At 46.0% G+C, this 21039-nt stretch overlaps 1 protein-coding gene across 10 annotated transcripts in view; it reads right to left on the bottom strand.

The window, feature by feature from the left end:
• Nucleotides 1–2096: 2096 nt before the first annotated feature.
• The window catches only part of lrch3 (leucine-rich repeats and calponin homology (CH) domain containing 3), a 102803-nt gene continuing 83860 nt past the window's right edge, over nt 2097–21039 (bottom strand). For 9 of the 10 annotated variants that reach the window (XM_014161932.3, XM_082966442.1, XM_014161934.3 and 6 more), the window contains one exon: nt 9034–20677. In XM_014161932.3, the coding sequence (XP_014017407.1) occupies nt 20477–20677 (201 nt within the window). In that variant the 3' untranslated portion in view covers nt 9034–20476. Of the gene's footprint in view, nt 8608–9033; nt 20678–21039 lie in introns of those variants that run through there. The other variant, XM_082966443.1, reaches the window with a different exon arrangement.

Genomic DNA, 21039 nt, shown 5'->3' with positions numbered 1-21039 from the left:
GCATTCACTACTGTAAGTCGCTCTGGATAAGAGCGTCTGCTAAATGAATAAAATGTAAAAAATGTAAAAAATAAAAAAAGTCAGACTACGGTTTGGCCTGCACATGGGGACAAAGATAGTACTTTTTGGAGAAATGTCCTCTGGTCTGATGAAAAAAAATATACAACTGTTTGGCCATAATGACCATCATTTTGTTTGGAAGGGAAAGGCTTGCAAGCCGAAGAACACCATCCCAACCGTGAAGCACGGGGGTGGCAGCATCATGTTGTGGGTGTGATTTGCTGCAGGAGGGACTGGTGCACTTCACAAACTAGATGGCATCATGGGGGAGGAAAATTATGTGGATATATTGAAGCAACATCTCAAGACATCAGTCAGGAAGTTAAAGCTTGGTCGTAAATGGGTCTTCCAAATGGACATTGACCTCAAGCATACTTCCAAAGTTGTGGCAAAATGGCTTAAGGACAACAAAGTCAAGGTATCGGGGTTGCCATCACAAATCCCTGACCTCAATCCTATAGAAAATTTGTGGGCAGAACTGAAAAAGCGCGTGCGAGCAAGGAGGCCTACAAACCTGACTCAGTTACGCCAGCTCTGTCAGGAGGACTGGGCCAAAATTCACCCAACTTATTGTGGGAAGCTTGTGGAAGGGTACCAGAAATGTTTGACCCAAGTTAAACAATTTAAACGCAATGCTACCAAATACTAATTGAGTGTATGTAAACTTCTGACCCACTGGGAATGTGATGAAAGAAATAAAAGTTGAAATAAATCATTCTCTCTACTATGATTCTGATATATCACATTCTTAAAATAAAGTGGTGATCCTAACTGACCTAAGACAGGGAATTTTTACTTGGATCAAATGTCAGGAATTGTGAAAAACTGAGTTTAAATGTATTTGGCTAAGGTGTATGTAAACTTTCGACTTCAACCGTAGATATTTTTCCACTGGTTTTCTACATCATCTTCACAAGGTCCTTTGCAGTTGTTCCTTGATTTATTTGCACTTTTCGCACCAAAGTACGTTCATCTCCAGGAGACAGAACGCGTCTCATTCCTGAGCGGTATGATGGCTGCATGGTCCCATGGTGTTTACACTAGTGCACTATTGTTTGTACAGATGAACGTGGTACCTTCAGGCATTTGGAAATTGCTCCCAAGGATGAACCAGACTTGTGGTCTACAATTTTTTGTCTGAGGTCTAGGCTGACTTGTTTTGATTTTCCCATGATGTCAAGCAAAGAGGCACTGAGTTTGAAGGTAGGCCTTGAAATACATCCACAGGTACACCTCCAATTGACTGAAATGTCAGTTAGCCTATCAGAAGCTTCTAAAGCCATGACATCATTTTCTGGAATTTTCCAAGCTGTTTAAAGGCACAGTCAACTTAGTGTATGTAAACTTCTGACCCACTGGAATTGTGATTGTGAATTATAAGTGAAATAATCTGTCTGTAAACAATTGTTGGAAAAATTACTTGCGTCATGCACAAAGTAGATGTCCTAATCGACTTGCCAAAACTATAGTTTGTTAACAAGAAATTTGTGGAGTGGTTGAAAAACGACTCCAACCTAAGTGTATGTAAACTTCCGACTTCAACTGTATGTTCCCTCTACCAAGTATTTTCAGCTCTTATTCTCTGAAAGCAAAAAATAAGTCACAACTGTCCCCTCTGTTTATTACACCCAAACAGTCTTATTCCCTGTATGTCGCCTGCAGATCCAGTCGCGGTGGAGAGGAACGCTAGTACAACGCAGCCTGGGCCCCTGTAAGAAAAGCAAGTAGCCCAAGTCCAATAAAGGAAAGAAAAAGTGAGGTGTCCCGGCTTCAGGAGCTCCAGTGAAAGTAAACTCCAAAAAAGTATTGTTCTCAATACAGACATGTTACTTTTCAGTGTTCAATTCCTGATTACAGACAATCTAACTCGACACTTGGCCTGTAGTAAAATATATCTTCAATGAGAACTGATGTTTTTCTTTGATCTAGAGTATAAAGTTGGCATGGCAATTTTGAATACTACAACCACCAAGGTCCTTACTTATATGCAGTCTAACAAGGGCAAGAATGGTAATAAAGAAGCGCACTCAGGAGACTGAAATGGGAAACTTTTATTAATCCACTTTAACCATAAAGCCAAATATTCATTCCAGAAAATAATTACATTTTTTAAAATGTTTTCAGGGACAATTTCAGCAAACTGTAAAGACCATGTTGCTGTCATTAAAAAAAAGGTCCTCTCTGTATGTGGGAAGTAGTACATACTTGTAAACAAATGGAATGCATCTATTTTACTGTACAAATGTCACAGGGTCCAGAACCAGCAGTAGGGGCACATGATTTCAGCTGGAGAAAGTCCAAGTCAGGCGGGGGGGGGGGGGGGGGGGGGGAGAAACACTAAAATATCTATACAAAACATTTATACTACTATTTAAATCACCTTTAACTTCCCTTTTCAGAACTCAGTCTATCCAAAAGAAAGTTAATGGTAAAAACATACCTCTGATATTCTTTCCCTTCAGAAGCTATGTAGGCAGAATCCCAGCCTACATCGATGCACATCCTTACAGTAAAAGCTATGTAGGCTGCCTACATAGCTTCTGAAGGGGAAAATATCAGAGATATTACCATTTTAACTTTATTTTCGATAGACTTCGAGTTCTGAAAAGGGAGGCTGGGAATCTGCCTACAAGAGCCCATTCAATCAGTTGTCCTCGGGTCAGTCCTGAGGCTAGCACTCCCTCATCCCCCTCCATGGGAAGTAGAGGTTGTGTCTGCCTCAGAACTAAGAGTCAGTCAGTTAACCTGTCTTTCTGTAGGTAACACTGCAACTGAAAATGTTTTGCAATGGATAACAAAAATTAACATTTCTTATTGGACAAAAACAGGTAGTCCCTGTGTTTCTTTCCCTGTTTGGCGCCTAATGAACAGACCAAATTATCAATGTGTGCAGCAAGAGCCACATTTGTGTCCATAAAAAAACAATACACTTAAACAATACAATACACTTAAAAAACAACTTGATCATGAGAATCGGAAGGGTGTCTTGAACACTGTCAATAGCAAAATCTATAGACCGCTTTTAATCTCATGCAAGCTTAGCTACATGTAGTGATAAAAAGATTTCCGTGCATGAGGGAAACAGTGTCATATTCACTACTACTTGTCTATGGTGTCACAACTCGCCATGCTGAACTCAACTGTGGAGGTGATTTGTAAAAAAGACAAATAAAACAGACTTATTTTCTACAAAGTTAGTGTATGTTTAGCCCCAGACCCTGGCAGGCCCCAACCGCTCATCACTAGAGTGGACAATAATAAGAAAAAAACATTACTTCAGGATAGAAACAGAGACGAATGCAAAGGTGCAGGCAATAATGTCATGCTGTCAGTCAACCTGCCCATACATAGGCCCTTGATTACAGACTTGATTGAGCTGCGCTCAAGGAAGAACTTGCCTGTAAACACTGGTCTAGGATCAGCTTGAACCAATCACACTCAAAACACTAAACTTTAAAGAGGCCTGTTTTGTTTTCTTAAAGAACTTTTTATTTTACTTGCCCTGGCACAGCACTTACGGACAGTGTCTACCTACACCCTGGGGTGCGGTGTCCAATCCATGTAGCTACACGAGACCGCAACTCCTTGTAGCAAAACACATAAATTGAAGCTTTATATACGAGTGGTTCTACAGAAGTGGTGCAAATTGCAGTCCCACCCCCCAAAAAACGAGATATATATAGATATATCTATATATATATATATATATAGATATATAGATATAGAGATATATATATATATAAAAAAAAACCTCTACAAATGTATTTACTTAATGATATCTTGTAATTCAATCCAAGGCAATAAAAAATATATTGTTAAATTAATATAGTACAAAGTCATTTTTTATACACCTATTTCTATTGAGTTGGCTGTCCTACACCGATTCCTAAACGTCATGTTTTGAAATAATAAAAACTACTTAAATGCTTTATTTCATAGAACATCTTGAATTGTTCTATTATTACATTGAAAGATACTCTTCTCATTAGTACTTTATTTCTAAACATCTATCTATAAAAAATGCTGTCCCACCTTTTGAAGTCACTACCGAAATACACACATTAAAAGATAATAGAATGAATGTACCTTAAGCCACACCCCTACAAATATCACCAGGTGAAGGATTGCACCCTTCTCCAGCATGGCCACATGGTGAGTAGTCCATCTGCAAACATTTTTTAGAAAATGAGTGAGCAAGTTGGTAAATCATCTATTTTTAATTAGTGTCATTAATTATATGTTTGGTGGGATGTACATCTGTCCAAATGAAAGAGAGCTATGGGGATTCTTTGAAGTTGGAAACAGTCGCAACCGAAACAATTGACAACATGGAGATATAAACTCAGCAAAAAAAGAAACGTCCTCTCACTGTCAACTGTGTTTATTTTCAGCAAACTTATTAACATGTGTAAATATTTGTATGAACATAACTAGATTCAACAACTGAGACATAAACTGAACAAGTTCCACAGACATGTGACTAACAGAAATTGAATAATGTGTCCCTGAACAAAGGGGGGGGGGGGGGGGGGGGGGTCAAAATCATAAGTAACAGTCAGTATGTGGTGTGGCCACCAGCTGCATTAAGTACTGCAGTGCATCTCCTCATGGACTGCACCAGATTTGCCAGTTCTTGCTGTGAGATGTTCCCCCACTCATCCACCAAGGGACCTGCAAGGTCCTGAACATTTCTGGGGGGAATGGCCCTAGCCCTCACCCTCCGATTCAACAGGTCCCAGACGTGCTCAATGGGATTGAGATCCGGACTCGTCGCTGGCCATGGCAAAACACTGACATTCCTGTCTTGCAGGAAATCACGCACAGAATGAGCAGTATGGCTGGTGGCATTGTCATGCTGGAGGGTCATGTCAGGATGAGCCTGCAGGAAGTGTACCACATGAGGGAGGAGGATGTCTTGCCTGTAACGCACAGCTTTGAGATTGCCTGCAATGACAACAAGCTCAGTCCGATGATGCTGTGACACACTGCCCCAGACCATGACGGACCCTCCACCTCCAAATCGATCCCGCTCCAGAGTACAGGCCTCGGTGTAACACACATTCCTTCGACGATAAACGCGAATCTGACCATCACCCCTGGTGAGACAAAAGCGCGACTCGTCAGTGAAGACGACTTTTTGACAGTCCTGTCTGGTCCAGCGACGGTGGGTTTGTGCCCATAGGCGACGTTGTTGCCGGGGATGTCTGGTGAGGACCTGCCTTACAACAGGCCTACAACCCTCAGTCCAGCCTCTCTCAGCCTATAGCGGACAGTCTGAGCACTGATGGAAGGATTGTGCATTCCTGGCGTAACTCGGGCAGTTGTTGCCATCCTGTACCTGTCCCGCAGGTGTGATGTTCAGATGTACCGATCTTGTGCAGGTGTTGTTTCACGTTGTCTGCCACTGCGAGGACTATCAGCTGTCCGTCCTGTCTCCCTGTAGCGCCGTCTTACGGTACAGACATTGCAATTTATTGCCCTGGCCACATCTGCAGTCCTCATGCCTCCTTGCAGCATGCCTAAGGCACGTTCACACAGATGAGTAGGGACCCAGGGCATCTTTCTTTTGGTGTTTTTCAGAGTCAGTAGAAAGGCCTCTTTAGTGTCCTAAGTTTTCATAACTGTGACCTTAATTGCCTACCGTCTAAGCTGTTAGTGTCTTAACGACCATTCCACAGGTGCATGTTCATTAATTGTTTATGATTCATTGAACAAGCATGGGAAACAGTGTTTAAACCCTTTACAATGAAGATCTGTTTAGTTATTTAGATTTTTACGAATGGTCTTTGAAAGACAAGGTCCTGAAAAAGGGACATTTATATAGAGGTCTCGTCTTTGTATCTATGCCATTACGGCGTCTGTGACAACATGGGCAGTGCCATTGAGGCTATCTCCATTTTAAAGTTGCATGCGGCATTGCTCTGCCGACTGAGCTACAAGAGGACCACCATGTGGGTAGGGGACAAGTCCACACTTTATGAAAAAGTGTAGAGTATTGAGATGCATATCCAGCAGGGCGATCCAACCATCCAAGACCCCAAACATTAGCATCGATTTAGCCAAAACATAGACGTCTATAAATGTACTATGCTCTACTGCAGGGGTTCCCAAACTTTTTACTCAGGCCCCCTTCCACATTGGGGAACATCTGTGCCACAAGCACATTACTGACAAACTGTTCACACCCCTCTTGTTGGCTGAGAGAACGTTTTGCCATTTTATATCCTATTTCCTGCAAATCAATAGTCTAAAAAACATTGCTAAAAGATTTTAGCTGACATGGGCTAGTTGATCTGGACATTTCTGACATGTCATAAATAGCTCTCTAAGGTCTGCAATGATTGACATGACAAGAGAAATTGCTTATGCACTATCCACTTTCAAAGTGGCACCTTGTGCAATACACTACTACGACTTTAAGGAGTTAGTTGAAAGCCGAACTGAGCCCCCCCCATAAAAACACTCAAGACCACAAATTTGGTCTTTACGTGTCATCGTCTCAACTCACTGGGTCTGGATCTTGGGACCAATGTCCTGATATAAATATCGGTCATGGCTCCTGGATATTACTTTCGTCTTTGGTTTACAAATTTGAAGACGACAATGCTTTCTGATCATTGGTTGATCACTCCGAACCCATAGGAATACGCACCCAGTTCACTACTTTTAAATGGGGGAAGCCCTCAATAGCAATGTCTATACTAAAACGAATTATATCCATCGGAGTCCTCTATTGACACTGAAACACGTTATTTTCCCAACGCCTGTCATTTTGTTAATTTGGTATGCAAATAATTTCTCAAATGAATGTGTAATAAGGTTAATCAAAATTATCACTACTGTGCTGGTTCTCCCTTTACTGCAACTTTTACACTATGTTTCAGAAATGACATCTAGTGTTAAGGTAAAGACTTCAAATATGCAATACAAAGTGAGTAGTGTGTGCGTATATATACACACACACACACACACACACACACACACACCTCCCTGACATATGTTGGAAGACGTGTGCAGAACGTTGAGGGAAAATAGGATACAAATGTGAATTTTTTCCAACCCCCAATTTGCACCACTTCTGTATAATGACCCATATACAATGAGTGTACAAAAGATCAGGAACACCTCTTTCCATGACAGACTGATCAGGTGAAAGCTATGATCCCTTATAGATGTCACTTGTTAAATCCACTTCAAATCAGTGTAGATGAAGGGGAGGAGACAGGTTAAAGATGGATTTTTAAGGCTTCAGACAATTGAGACCTGGATTGTGTATGTGAACCATTCAGAGGGTGAATGGGCAAGACAAAATATTGAAGTGCCTTTGAACTGAGTATGGTAGTAGATGCCAGGCGCACCGGTTTGAGTGTCAAGAACGGCAATGCTGCTGGGTTTTTCATGCTCAACAGTTTCCCATGTGTATCAATAATGGTCCACCACCCAAAGGACATCCAGCTAACATGACAACTGTGGGAAGCATTGGAGTCAACATGGGCCAGCATCCCTATGGAACGCTTTTGACACCTTGTAGAGGCCATGCCCCAAAAGGGGGTGCAACTCAATATTAGGATAGTGTTCCTAATGTTTTGTTCACTCATTATATATTTGTACACAACATTTTGAGAAAGAATAAAACAGAGATTCCCAGAGCTCCCTCTCGCTTTCTACTCCAGCATCGCTTTTGTTTCAGCTAGCTCGTGATTTGACACACATAATAAAAAAATGTAGAAGACTGGTTCATTTAATAACAGCCATTTTAAGTGTTGGCAGCATCAACGTAACTGTTGCTCAAATGACTCTTTGTAGCACATGACTGTGTTACTTAGACAACTTCCTAGTCTCCGAACCCTTCCCCCTACCTGATCCCACTGACATGCAATGATCTGACATGTAACAGTAACATGAATATGAAAAATGAGATGCATTAATAATAATAATAATAATAATGGTGTAAAATAAAACAATCCCTGGTGAACATAAGTAAAAGGAGGATGGAGAGAGAAGACAACTGACTAATATTAGAAAAAAAGAACCCTCTTCCTTGCCGTCCAACTGACCGTTTGTCTGGAACAATCTCGGTTGTCTGTCTGTCTTTAGAGGATGCAAATCGTAAGCAGTCTGTGTGGGGACACTGGGGGAAAGACAGTCATCCCTTTCTTTTACCTACTTTTGTTCCCTCTCTCTCTCTCTCCATTGGGGAAGACTTGTCTGGGAAGGCTGGGTGCCCCTGTATGGCTGAGGGGGCGGGGGGAAAATGGGGGAGCATTTTTTTAGGGTGTCTTCTCTTCACACCCTTGTGCCAGGGGTGGTTGAGAGGGAAAGCCATGTAACGTACCCTCGGAGAGGGAGAGAGTGGGTCCTGTGTCTGTCCATCCATGAGAGTGAATGTGGAACTCCGCTGCCCTAAATGGCCAGAGGGGTAGTGATGGTGGTGGTGGGGGAAGTTGTGTGTTTGGGCGGGGCCAGCTCCAGGAGCGCACACACCGTCCCGGCCAGCTGGGGGAGCCCTCTCTCCTCCAGGATGTGGAGGGGCAGGCACAGCTGGGTCTGAGGCCAGACAAAGAGCACATGCACACACATACACGCACAGAAACACACACGCGAGGCAAAAGGAGGATGGAAAACAGGAGAGGGGAGAACAAAAAAGGATATGTCAATGGATGTGTAAATAATAATATCAAAAACCACCACCAAAAGATAACAGAAATCATCAACAAAAATGTAAAGACATGAAACTCAACATAATGGAAAAGGTGAATGGGATCCAAAGGCATGACCTTGAGGAGAGCATGGAAAAGGAGCAGAGGTGTGCAAACAGAAGCACAGGATTACAATAAGTAGGGACTGGTGCACTGAGATACCCACTGAACAACATATCCCACAGGAGCAAATGTAAGTGTGTGAGTGAATGAGAGAAAATGTGGTAACACAATTTAAAGTAGCGCGGAGAGAAGACAAACTGCAGAGAAGAAGGAAGGAACACCAAATATTTGGTTCATTTTATTGTGAAAGGAGGAGCTCTGGGAAAGAGTTGAAAGGTCAACAACAGTAGAGATCGGCACGTGGGTACACATCCTCTAACCAAACAGACCACTGACACAGAGAACATACACACCGCTCTTCAGAGCCCTCCTGTCATTCAGCATAGATCAACAACAAGCTACACACGCACCCTATTCCCTATTGAGTTGTCATTTCCCCCCCACTTTTAACCAGGGGGCCCATAGGGTTCTGATCAAAAGTAGTGCACTATAAGGAATAGGGTCCCATTTGGAACAAACCCAGAGTCACTTGCTCGCTCTTTCTCACAGAATATGTGCTTTGTCTTTCGTATAGAACAGTATAAGAGCACTCATTGCAATAAACACTGCCTTCAGAAACTATTCACACCCCTTCACTTTCCACATTTTGTTGTGTTACAGCCTGAATTTAAAACTGATTACACACAACGCCCCATGTCAAAATGGTATTTTTTACAAAATAAAAATCTGAAATGTCTTTAACCCCTTTGTTATTGCAAGCCTAAAATAAGTTCAGGAGTAAAAATGTGCTTAATAAGTCATATTAAGTTGCATGAACTCACTCTGTGCAATTTTTTTTTTTAATGACTACCTCATCTCTGTATCCCACATACAATTATCTGTAAAGTCCCTCAGTTGAGCAGTGAATTTCAAACACAGATTCAACCACAAAGACCAGGGAGATTTTCCAATGCCTCGCAAAGAAGGGCGCCTATTAGTAGAAGGGTTAAAAAAAAAAGCAGATAATAAATTTTCCTTTGAACATGGTGAAGTTATTAATTACACTTTGGATTGTGCATCAATTCACCCAGTCATTACAAAGAAACAGGTGTCCTTCCTAACACACAACGCCCCAGGAAGGAAGGAAACCGCTCTGGGATTTCACCATGAGCCTAATGGTGACTTTAAAACAGTGTAATGGCTGTGATAGGACAAAACTGAGGATGGATCAACATTGCAGTTTCTCCACAATACTAAGCTAATTGACAGTGAAAAGGAAGCCTGTACAAAATAATATTCCAAAACATGTGTAGTAGAGTGATGTTGTTCCCCTAGATTATGCACCAAGTTGCACACAAGGACAGTTCAAGTAGGCCAGGTCAAGAGGGGATGTTAATAAGTTAATAACAATAATAATAATTCTATGGGTTTCCTTTATTTAATTACAGCTGCATAGTTAATGTTATTTTTCGGTGTACATTTTTTGTTGTTGTTGATATCTATATTGTAAATACACCTAATTGTAAAAGTTTTGTATATTTTGGTTTGGTCCATCGCGGGTTATCTGTACTTACGTACCCTCTTATTGTTCTCTTTTGCCTGACCTTCAACTAGCAAGGTATGTTGTACTTGGCGCCGTAATTTGTCAATATAAAACTGTGGTAAAGTTACATAAAGTGCTGTTACGCAACTATAGGTTTTGTTACAATGTGGACAATTATAAAGATTTATGTTAACAACTTTCACCGAGCTCGCTAATTAGGGTACCTATTGTAACTCGGGAGTATTTGGGACCGTGTTTGAGTGAGTTTCTATGTGCTCACGCAGGTGCCCGAGAGCTGTGACTGCACCAAGGGCTAACATATTGTAACGACCCGGTATTGTGTTCTGTGTTTGTGGGTGTGTTATGGTTCTCATGGCTACTAGCAGGGGTTAAATATGTCAGGACAGAGGGAAAGGTTGGGGGGTATGATGGGTAATCCCGCGGGATTTGGAAATGATAAATAGGGATTACTGTCTCATCTTCTCTCTCTTTCTGTTCGGGGCCTTGATCTGTTCCTATGGGAGTAAACATTAATTAGACTTGGTATAATTGTGTACATTCGGCATTTAGCGGCATGGGCTGTGGCCTGAACAATAGCCCAGTTTAGGAATAAACCTGTGTTCTGACCTGCACACCTAGAGTCCGTCTCTTTTTCCTTTATGACCCAGCCGGGTCATTACATTGGCGTCAGAAGTGCTTTCGAACTACGGGATCAAGACTAGGCGAGTTAGCTGTGTAGTATAGGCCGGGTTAGCTTTAGCGTGACTCGCATCTACGGTCATGATGCTTGGGGCAAGGCGGAAAATTAAGGAAGAGTCGGACAATGTGTCCGTTGTGGGCTCGGGGGTACCCGTTCGGGAGGGTCGGGCGGCGACTGCCGTAGAAGAGCTGGAGGGCCACATGGCGGGAGTTAAATTGTCAGTCAGCAAGATGGCAGAACTGGCGGGTTTTCCTTCACACCGCTCGAGAGCAGACGTCACGGCGACGGGGATATCGACGTCACCAGGTGCGGAAATGGCGGGGCCTGCTTATGTAAACAGAGATGGCAGCGGCCTATTGCCATTAGCCACGGTAGCGGCTAAACTACCAAAGTTCAATGGACAAGGTAAATGGGAAGTTTTTTCCACTCAATTCGAGTTGTTGGCTAGAGCCGGGAGGTGGTCTGACGAGACGAAAGCGTTACAGCTTGCCCTGAGCCTGACAGAGGAGGCGTCGGAATGCCTGTTAACGCTAGCCCCGGACGAGAGGGGCGACTACGGTGCGCTAGTGGAGGCATTGGGGGGCCGTTTCGGCAGCGACGCGCAGCCCAACATGCTGCGGATTTAACTGAGTAACAAAAAGAGACTTCAGGGGGAATCATTAAAGGCGTTGGCAAGTGGTATTCTGAGCCTGACCAGGCGGGCTTATGCAACTATGCCGATTGGGGTGCAAGACGAGCTGGCACGGGACAGTTTTATTAGAGCGCTCTCTTCCACCGAACTGGGTAAGCATGTTCAGATGGCGGACCCACCATCTCTGCGGGCTGCAGTGGAGATAGCCAGGAAGAGGGAGCTGATCTGGGGTGAGGGAGTGAGAGTGGAAGTCGCCAGTCAACCAGAGGTGAGAGCAGTGGTGGCTGGGGTGCCAGGGGTCACGAAACCAGAGTGGGTCGATGAGTTGGGCGGGCTAGTCAAGACTGCTTCGCTTGTCATGGAGAGGGGCTCCAGGCAGCGTCGCAGTGTCAGCTCAACTCCTATTGTCTGCTGGGGTTGTGGCCAGCCTGGCCACATTCAGCGGGAGTGTGGCAGACTCCCCCGTCACCAAGGAAACGACGGCGGGTTCTCGCGCAGGGGGCAGCGCGGACCCACCCCCCCGCCCCCAAACCCACTGTAAGCAAAAGAGGTACCCAGCAGCGCAGACAAGAGGGTGGGGACCTGCTCCCCCAGGGTGTAGCTGCCGCCGTGTTTCCTAGTCCGGTAGTTGTGGTGGGACGTACCACCGTTGGGGACTTCTGCAATGTCATCGTCAAGGTAGAGGGGGTGGAATGTATCGCCCTGGTCGACACGGGCTCTACAGTAACCCTGGTGAGACCAGACATACTACCTGTTGGGGTGCGGGTGGAGCCGACCCTTGTCCAGCTACGGACTGTCACGGGGGAGCTAGCCCCCATGTTAGGGAAGTGTCAGCTATCTGTGACTGTGGGGGGGAGAACTGTGGGGTGTCTGGCGTGGGTAGCAGCGGTGCAGGACCCCTGTATACTGGGAATGGACTTTTTGAAAAACTGTGGGGCTCAGTTGGACTTAGCGTCGGGCACTTTGAGGCTGTTGGGGGGGGCCCACAGTGGGAATGTCGCCTTCGGGAGAGCCAGCAGGGGGCAGGGCTGTCCCTCCGTCTTCCTCCAAGCTGGCAGAAACTCCACCGGTCATCCCGGCTGCTCCCTTGGTCGTTGTGCCATTCCAGCAGCTGTCTCCGGCGGCGACGGCCTTCACTCCCCATCATGGTGCAAGCACAGGCAGCTCAGTAGCCCAAAACACACTGGCTCCTTCACCCCATCAGCCCGACGGGGGGAAGGAGGAAGCTATCGACGCCGTCGAGGCTGTGTGGCTGAAGAACTGTCAGGGTTTGGATGAGAGACAACAGAGACAGTTAAAGCAGCTGCTGTTGGACTTTAAAGATAGCTTCGCTTGGGGGGAAGATGAGGTAGGACAAACGCACCTAGTTCAGCACGAAATAGACACTGGGGACGCCCGACCCATTAAAATTCGGCCCCGTCGTATTCCCCTTGCCAGGAGGGAAGCAGCAGACACAGCTATTGTTGACATGTTGCGGGCTGATTTCATTGAGCCATCAGATAGCCCATGGTCCGCGCCGGTCGTCATGGTGCCTAAGAAAGGGGGTAAACTTAGGTTTTGTGTTGACTACAGGGGCCTAAATTCTGTCACCACTAAAGACTCTTATCCCCTACCGAGGATTGATGAGTCGCTAGACCACGTGAGAGGGTCCTCGTGGTTCTCCTCCCTTGATCTGCGCAGTGGCTACAGGCAGGTGCCCCTCTCGCCAGGGGCACGTGAAAAAACGGCCTTCTCCACAGATAGGGGCCATTGGCAGTTCAAGGTGCTGTGCTTCGGGCTCTGTAATGCTCCTGCCACCTTTGAGAGGCTCATGGACAGAGTGCTGGCGGGGGTTCCGAGAGACGAGTGTGTTGTGTACCTAGACGACATATTGGTGCACGGCACATCGTTCGAGGGGGCACTGGGGGCACTTAGGCGAGTGTTGGAGAGGATCTCGGGGGCGGGGCTAAAATTACATCCGGGAAAGTGCCATTTCATGCAAAGGGAGGTGGCGTTCCTGGGACATCAGCTGGGTGGTGAGGGCATCAGCACGATGCCAGACAAAGTAGAGGCTGTGAGGGGGTGGCCAGTTCCAGGGGGAAAAAAAAGAGGTTAAGAGCTTCCTGGGGCTGGCATCCTACTATCGTAGGTTTGTGAAGGGGTTTGCGGGGGTAGCGGCTCCGTTGAACCACCTTCTCAAGGAGGACACTGTTTTTCAGTGGACTGAAGAGCACCAGCGGGCGTTTGAGGCTCTCAAACGTGCCCTGATGGTGGCCCCTGTCCTGGCCTCACCAGACCCGAACCGTCCGTTCATCCTGGACACCGACGCAAGCAATGAGGGTTTGGGGGCTGTGCTGGCTCAGCGTGGTCCGGATGGGGAACACGTAGTAGCTTATTACAGCAGGACTTTTGATAAGGCTGAAAAACGCTACTGCGTGACAAGGAGAGAGCTTTTGGCTGTCGTGGCAGCAGTACGCCATTTCAAGTACTACCTGGGGGGCCTGCCGTTTGTGGTCCGGACGGATCACTCCGCCCTGCAGTGGCTTCTCTCCTTCAAGGAGCCAGAGGGTCAGATTGCCCGCTGGCTGGAGGAGCTGCAACCCTACGACTTCCAGGTGGAGCACAGAGCCGGCCTTCGCCACAGCAATGCAGACGCCTTGTCCCGCCGCCCGTGTGCTGAGGATGGCTGTGGGTACTGCGCCAAACGGGTGGAGCGAGAGAGAGAACTGTGCAGGGAGGAGGGAGTCACCACCACGGTGAGTCAGCTGAGTGTGACAGAGTGCCGGGAGCTTGAGGCTGTGGACGTTGGGGAGTGGAGGCGTCTCCAGGAGGAGGACGCAGAGCTGCGTCCTGTGCTGCGGTGGGTGGAAGAGAGAAGACGACCGCCGTGGGGGGAAGTAGCCCCTCTATCACCAGTCACCAAGGGACTGTGGGCTAAATTCACAGTCCTTAGAGTGGCTAAGGGAGTGCTCCAGAGGGGGTGGAAAAAGCCAGCGACTGGAGAAATTACGTGGCAGGTAGTGGTGCCCAAAAGGCTGCAGGGGAGCGTGTTACAGCAGCTTAATGGGGAAGTTGGCGCAGGGCATTTTGGGGTCTCCAAAACGTTAAAGCGCATGCGTAAAGGCTTCTATTGGGCCAGGCACAGGAGGGATGTTGAGGACTTTTGTAGGCAGTGCGACGAGTGTGCTGCTAAAAAAGGACCTCCAGGTCAGTCACACGCCCTCCTACAACAATTCCCAGTAGGGGAGCCCATGGAGAGACTGGGGGTAGACATAGTGGGGCCATTTCCAAACACAGACAGAGGTAACAGGTGGATTCTAACCGCTATGGACTACTTCAAGTGGCCGGAGGCTTACGCTCTCCCAGACCAGGAGGCAGAGACAGTAGCTGATGCGTTGGTGGGGGGAATAATCAGTCGGTTTGGGGTGCCACAGTCTATCCACAGCGACCAGGGGAGAAACTTCGAGTCACGGGTGTTCTCAGAGTTGTGTAGACGGTTAGGCGCGGAGAAGACGCGCACTACTCCGCTTCACCCCCAGAGTGGTGGTGGAAAGATTTAACAGAAGGTTAGCACAGCAGCTGGCCATCGTTACCTCAAAACACCAGAGAGATTGGGACACCCACTTACCGTTTATTCTTATGGCATGTAGGTCGGCTGTTCAAGAATCGACTGCGTGCTCCCCAGCGCTACTAATGTTAGGTCGTGAGTTGCGCACCCCAGCCGAACTGACGTTTGGCCACCCTCCTGATAATGACGACGGGGTTTTGCCTGGCCCGAACTATGTGTGTCGTCTGCAGAAACGGTTAGAAGCGGCTCACACCTTCGCAAGAGAGCAACTCGAGAACGCAGGGGTGCGCCAAAAGCACCACTACGACTCGCGCGCTAGGGGGAGGCACTTTGGAGCGGGAGAATGTGTGTGGCTTCACAACCCCATGCGCAAGAAGGGGCGGTGCCCAAAGCTGGACAGTGCATGGGTGGGGCCGTGTCTGGTGATAGAGAGAGTGGGGGAGGTGACGTACCGGGTGGAGGTCCCCCCACGGAGCAGGAAGGTGGTGGTCCACCGGGACCGAATGGCACCCTACAGAGGGAGGAAAACGGTAGGAAATGGGAGTGAGGTCTCTGATGTGAGCCCACGGGAACAGTCTAACGAGGAGACTCTAGCGCAACCTGAGCCTGGGATGGGGGCTGCTTCTTCGGAGGGCGCTGGAAATGACATTGGGGCAGATGAGTGTTCTGGGGGTTCACCGGTGAGAGCCACGGGGAGGCCCAAGAGACTGATGCGACCTCTGGGTCGTTTTAAGGATTTTGTTGTGTAACCCTAGGGGCTAGGGTTTAGAAGGGGGGGGGGCTATGTAACGACCCGGTATTGTGTTCTGTGTTTGTGGGTGTGTTATGGTTCTCATGGCTACTAGCAGGGGTTAAATATGTCAGGACAGAGGGAAAGGTTGGGGGGGTATGATGGGTAATCCTGCGGGACTTGGAAATGATAAATAGGGATTACTGTCTCATCTTCTCTCTCTTTCTGTTCGGGGCCTTGATCTGTTCCTATGGGAGTAAACATTAATTAGACTTGGTATAATTGTGCACATTCGGCATTTAGCGGCGTGGGCTGTGGCCTGAACAATAGCCCAGTTTAGGAATAAACCTGTGTTCTGACCTGCACACCTAGAGTCCGTCTCTTTTTCCTTTATGACCCAGCCGGGTCATTACAATATTGTGTGTTGTCTCTTCGTGTGCAGGTCGAATCAAAATTATCCAACCATCAGAATTCCAGTTGTGGCAGTGTCCTAAGTAAAAGTACACAACGCAGAACGAACCACGCTACACATGTATCCTGTTTGCAACAAGGCACTAAAGTAATACTGCATAAAAAATGGACAAATCAATACACAATTTGTCCTGAATACATTACTCTGTAATGCATTCATTACTCTGTGCCACTCTCCATATTTTCAAGCATAGTGGTGGCTGCATCATGTTATGGGTATGCTTGTAATAATTAAGGACTTGGGAGTTTTCTGGATAAAAAATAAATGTAATGGAGCTAAGCAGAGGCGAAAACTTGGGAGACAAATTCACCTTTCAGCAGGACAATAACCTAAAACACAAGGCCAAATCTACACTGGAGTTGCTTACAAGGAAGAAAGTGAATGTTCCTGAGTGGCATAATTGTAGTTCTGACAAATCTTCTTGAAAATCTATGGCAAAACCTGAAAATGGATGTTCACGAATGATCAACAACCAATTTCACAGAGCTCACAGCTGTAATCGCTGCCAAATGGGATTCTAACACTTACCTAATCAAGATTAGGGTTTTATTTTTCATAATTTCCCCCCCACTTTGTATTTGTATTAGAGTATTTTCTGTAGATCGTAGACAAAAAATGACAAATCCATTTTAATCCCACTTTGTAAGACAACAACATTTGTAAAAAGTCACAGGGTGTGAATACTTTCTGAAGGCAGTCCAGTCATATCCTGGGGCTGATTGTTACCACAGCTTGTGCCTACCTAGACTGGTCGCAGATTTGTTTTAACACACAAACAGACCTGGGATCAGGCAAGTGCTAAAAGGGAGTAGAGTGAAGTTGCACCTAGACACTGATCGTGGGTCAGTTTTCCCTACTAATGGTTAAAGACGAACTGAAACATTTTATTAAGTCTAATGTGATAAAGAAGCAAGTTCCTACCCTTAAAGTAGCTGAAAAAAACATTAGAAAATTGCGTCATTGACTAATGCGTGCCGCCATAAATGACATCACTTGAATGGTTCATCTGACAGGCAGCCCAGATTACAATGCATGTTAGTTGCTTTATTGAGAATGTTTTCATATCCAAGCTGCAGGATTGGTTTTCTCTATTGTAATTGCTCCTCTTTCACCCCAGCTGCCAAACCCTGAATCAGATTACCAACCCACCCATGCTAGATTATGGAGACGAAATGTATAGATCGGCAGGTAAGGGTGCTCTCGAGCGGCTACACGTTCTTTACCATTCGGCCATCAGATTTGCCACCAATGCTTCTTATAGGACACATCACTGCATTCTATACTCCTCTGTAAACTGGACATCTCTGTATACCCAGTGCAAGACACACTGCCTGATGCTTATTTATAAAACCCTCTTAGGCCTCACTCCCCACCCTCTGAGATATCTACTGCAGCCCTCATCCTCCACATACAACACCCGTTCTGCCAGTCACATTCTGGTCCCCAAAGCACACAAATCCCTGGGTCGCTCCTCTTTTCAGTTTACTGCAGCTAGCGACTGGAACGAGCTGCAAAACACACTCAAACTAGACAGTTATCTACATTCAAAGACTCAACCACTGACACTTGTGGTTGCTTTGCGTGATGTATTGCTGTCTACCATTGTGGTGTTGCTACCATTGTGGTGAATGTTGTCATGATGTGTTGCTAATATGTTGTATTGTCATGTGTTGCTGCCATGTTGTGTAGTTGTCTTAGGTCTCTCTTTATGTAGTGTTTTTGTCCAAAAAATGTTATCCCCCATTCTCCCATTTGGCCTTTTGCCTCTTGGTAGGCAGTCATTGTAAATAAGAGTTTGTTCGTAATTGACTTGCCAAGTTAAATAAAAGTTAAATAAATAAAAAACAAATATACTGTGCAAGGTGGGCTATCATAGCTAGCAAGTCCAAAACCATGGCAAGCTCAGCTATCATTGACGGATATTTTGTCAGTTAGCTACAGTAGCTCGTGATGTTAACAGAACAGCTTGCTACAGCCCAGAATTTTACTATGAATTATTAATTTCACTATGGATACTGGCAGGATCATTTGGTAAATCTCACAACTAGTTGCAATTGATTTAATAGGAGTGGACATCTAACAACCTACATGTCTGTAGCTAACGTTAGCTTGCATTATCTGAATACTTGTTTTTCTAGCCCAGCTAGCCTCTTAGGTTTGGCACATCTTAGGTTTGGCACATCTTAAGTCCCTCACTGTAAACCATATTGAATACTGTTTGTACATAGTGTACACCATCTGCCTGCAAAAGTGACTATTATTGTGGGTACTACCATGCATTAAGCTAAACTTTTTGCTGTTAGCTAGCTTGCTGGCTAACACAGTATGATCCGATGCCCATGTCAAAATTCCTGTAATGTTTAACACAGCTAGACCTTGCTCGCTAAATGAGCTCAAAAACTTATGCAAATGGGTTTTTGACTGGACTATACAAGCTTATTCAAAGCTAACTGCTTTGTTATTGTGGAAATCATGCATTTAACTACCTTACTAATGTCGGGTAACAGTAGATCCGATGCCCCTGCAAAAATCACTAATGTAGCATACATCTGAATGAGCTCAAAAACTTATGCAAGTGGATTTTTGACAGGACAATACAGGCTTGTTAACATGATATTTTATTGTTGTTCCCTCTCAAATTGGTAGTTCTAGCTTTTAGTTTCTTCACTTCTTAATCAGTCTTGATCAAAAAGCCATGAGTACAGTAGGCGCGCGGCCACCCTACCATTCCCATGAGGTTATTTCAATATGGCTGTGGCCACACCTCTCTATGGGGCAGCAGGTAGCCTAGTGGTTAGAGTGTTGGGCCAGTAACCGAAAGGTTGCAAGATCGAATCCCCGAGCTGACACGGTAAACATCTGCTTGCCTAGTTAAACAAAGGTAAAATAAATAAAATAAACTTGTGCTTGGCACTCTAAGAATGTATCATATTATGTTTAAAAAGTATTTTCAGAACATCACCTTCAACAAGGTTACATACCTTGTAAAATGTAGGTTGATTTGAGCGTTTCAGTTCCTCTTCATAAGGTTAGGATTTGGGAGGTGTAGCTGATCATAAATCTGTATCTAGGGGAAACATCTCCCCAGTGCCACAAAATGAGCATTATGACTAAGGGGGGCTGGATCACAGACAGTCAAGGGAAAAAAAAGGTTCCTGTAGGATACTTGATTGTGCGTCAGAAAAGACTCAAAGGCTAACAAATGTCCCTCGCCGACCTGCTCTCTTTTTGATTAGGCAAAAACTTCAGACTGACTTTGCAGCTTAGGCTAAACTGTGCTAGAGTCAGGAGAGAAGAGAAGCGCTCGGCATTGATTAGTCAGATTACTCGTGGTTGGTTTTTCTCAGGGGCAGGAGGAGGGAGGAAGCAGCACGTAGGCTACATATGACAAGCACTCCGACTTGATTGATGTTATTAGTGCAATGGAAGTGGCTTCGGGTGGGAAGGTTCCATCTAAAACACACACACCGGCAGGCGGACAAACTTAAGGCACAGAAGGAGGTTCAGTAGGTAGGTAGAGTAGCGGACAGTTCAGTGACAACACAGCAACCTCCAGGGTCTTGCTGTCTCTCTCAATGGGGGCAGTGCCAGTACATGACAGAAGGGTAACGAGAGAGCATTGAAGGTCCACCTCGCCACTCCTTGAGACGCAAGTAACCTTTCCCAACAAACAACTGGAACAACAAAAGATAAAACCTACTATATGGTATTTGGCATATGGAGTTGTGCCCTTTTCAGTGGATGGCAAACCACGCAGTTGCGAGCGCTCCTTTTTGTTAAGGCAGAGTGGGACAGAGAGGGAGTGGTCCACTCATTCTTGTGTTTTTCCCTTGTTGAGTTCTGCTGACTGCTGTGTCTGAATAGATACTGCTGCATTGATGGAAAACACCGCAATATGAAATGAGAAGCACGGAGGAGTGCGAGTGGTGTGTGTGTGTGTGTGTTTGAGATAGTGTGTGTGTGTGTGTGTGTGTGTGTGTGTGTGCGCGTGCACAAGTGGTAGAGAGTCAGTTTGTTGTGGGACGAGGAAGGGATTGTGTTGCCCAGACAGTTCAGAGGTGGGGCACCAGGTGGCAGTACAGGGCACACAGTACAGACATGATGGACAGATAGAAGAGGGCGAAGCCTGCCAGCTGGGCTGGGGGAGAAGGCATTAGGAGGGGGGGAGGAGCCATGGAGAGCAGGACCCCCAGCGTCCCGTAAACACAGCCTCCCCGGCTATCCAGAACCTCCTCCACTGTGCACAGCCTCTCCTGTCCCACGGGAGTGGAGGAAGAGAATGGTGGAGGAAGGGGTTAGGTGGGGGGGGGGGGGGGTGGGAGGCAAAGATCACACAGATAGGGGAGTTTTGTGTTTGGATGGACAGATGCATTTGAGAGGGAAGCGGAGGAACGGAAAGAGAGAGAGAGAAAGTTACTGTTATTAAGCGGTTTACAAAAGCTATGCAGGTTGCCAGTTTGTCAATTGAGTTAGCTGGAGTCAACTGATATAAACAGCAGGGACAGAGAAGTAGGCTAAACTGTTGTTGATACAAAAAGCAGAGTAGTAGAGGGAGTCTGTCTCCCTACTCTGTACAATAAATCTTATGACAGAAGAGAAAAACCTGCACTGTCTG

This window comes from Salmo salar, chromosome 20, assembly GCF_965601325.2.
Source record: "Salmo salar chromosome 20, fSalSal1, whole genome shotgun sequence".
Taxonomy (NCBI): domain Eukaryota; kingdom Metazoa; phylum Chordata; class Actinopteri; order Salmoniformes; family Salmonidae; genus Salmo; species Salmo salar.
The sequence above is the reverse complement of the archived record's forward strand: the minus strand, read 5'-3'. Positions and strand labels throughout refer to the sequence as shown.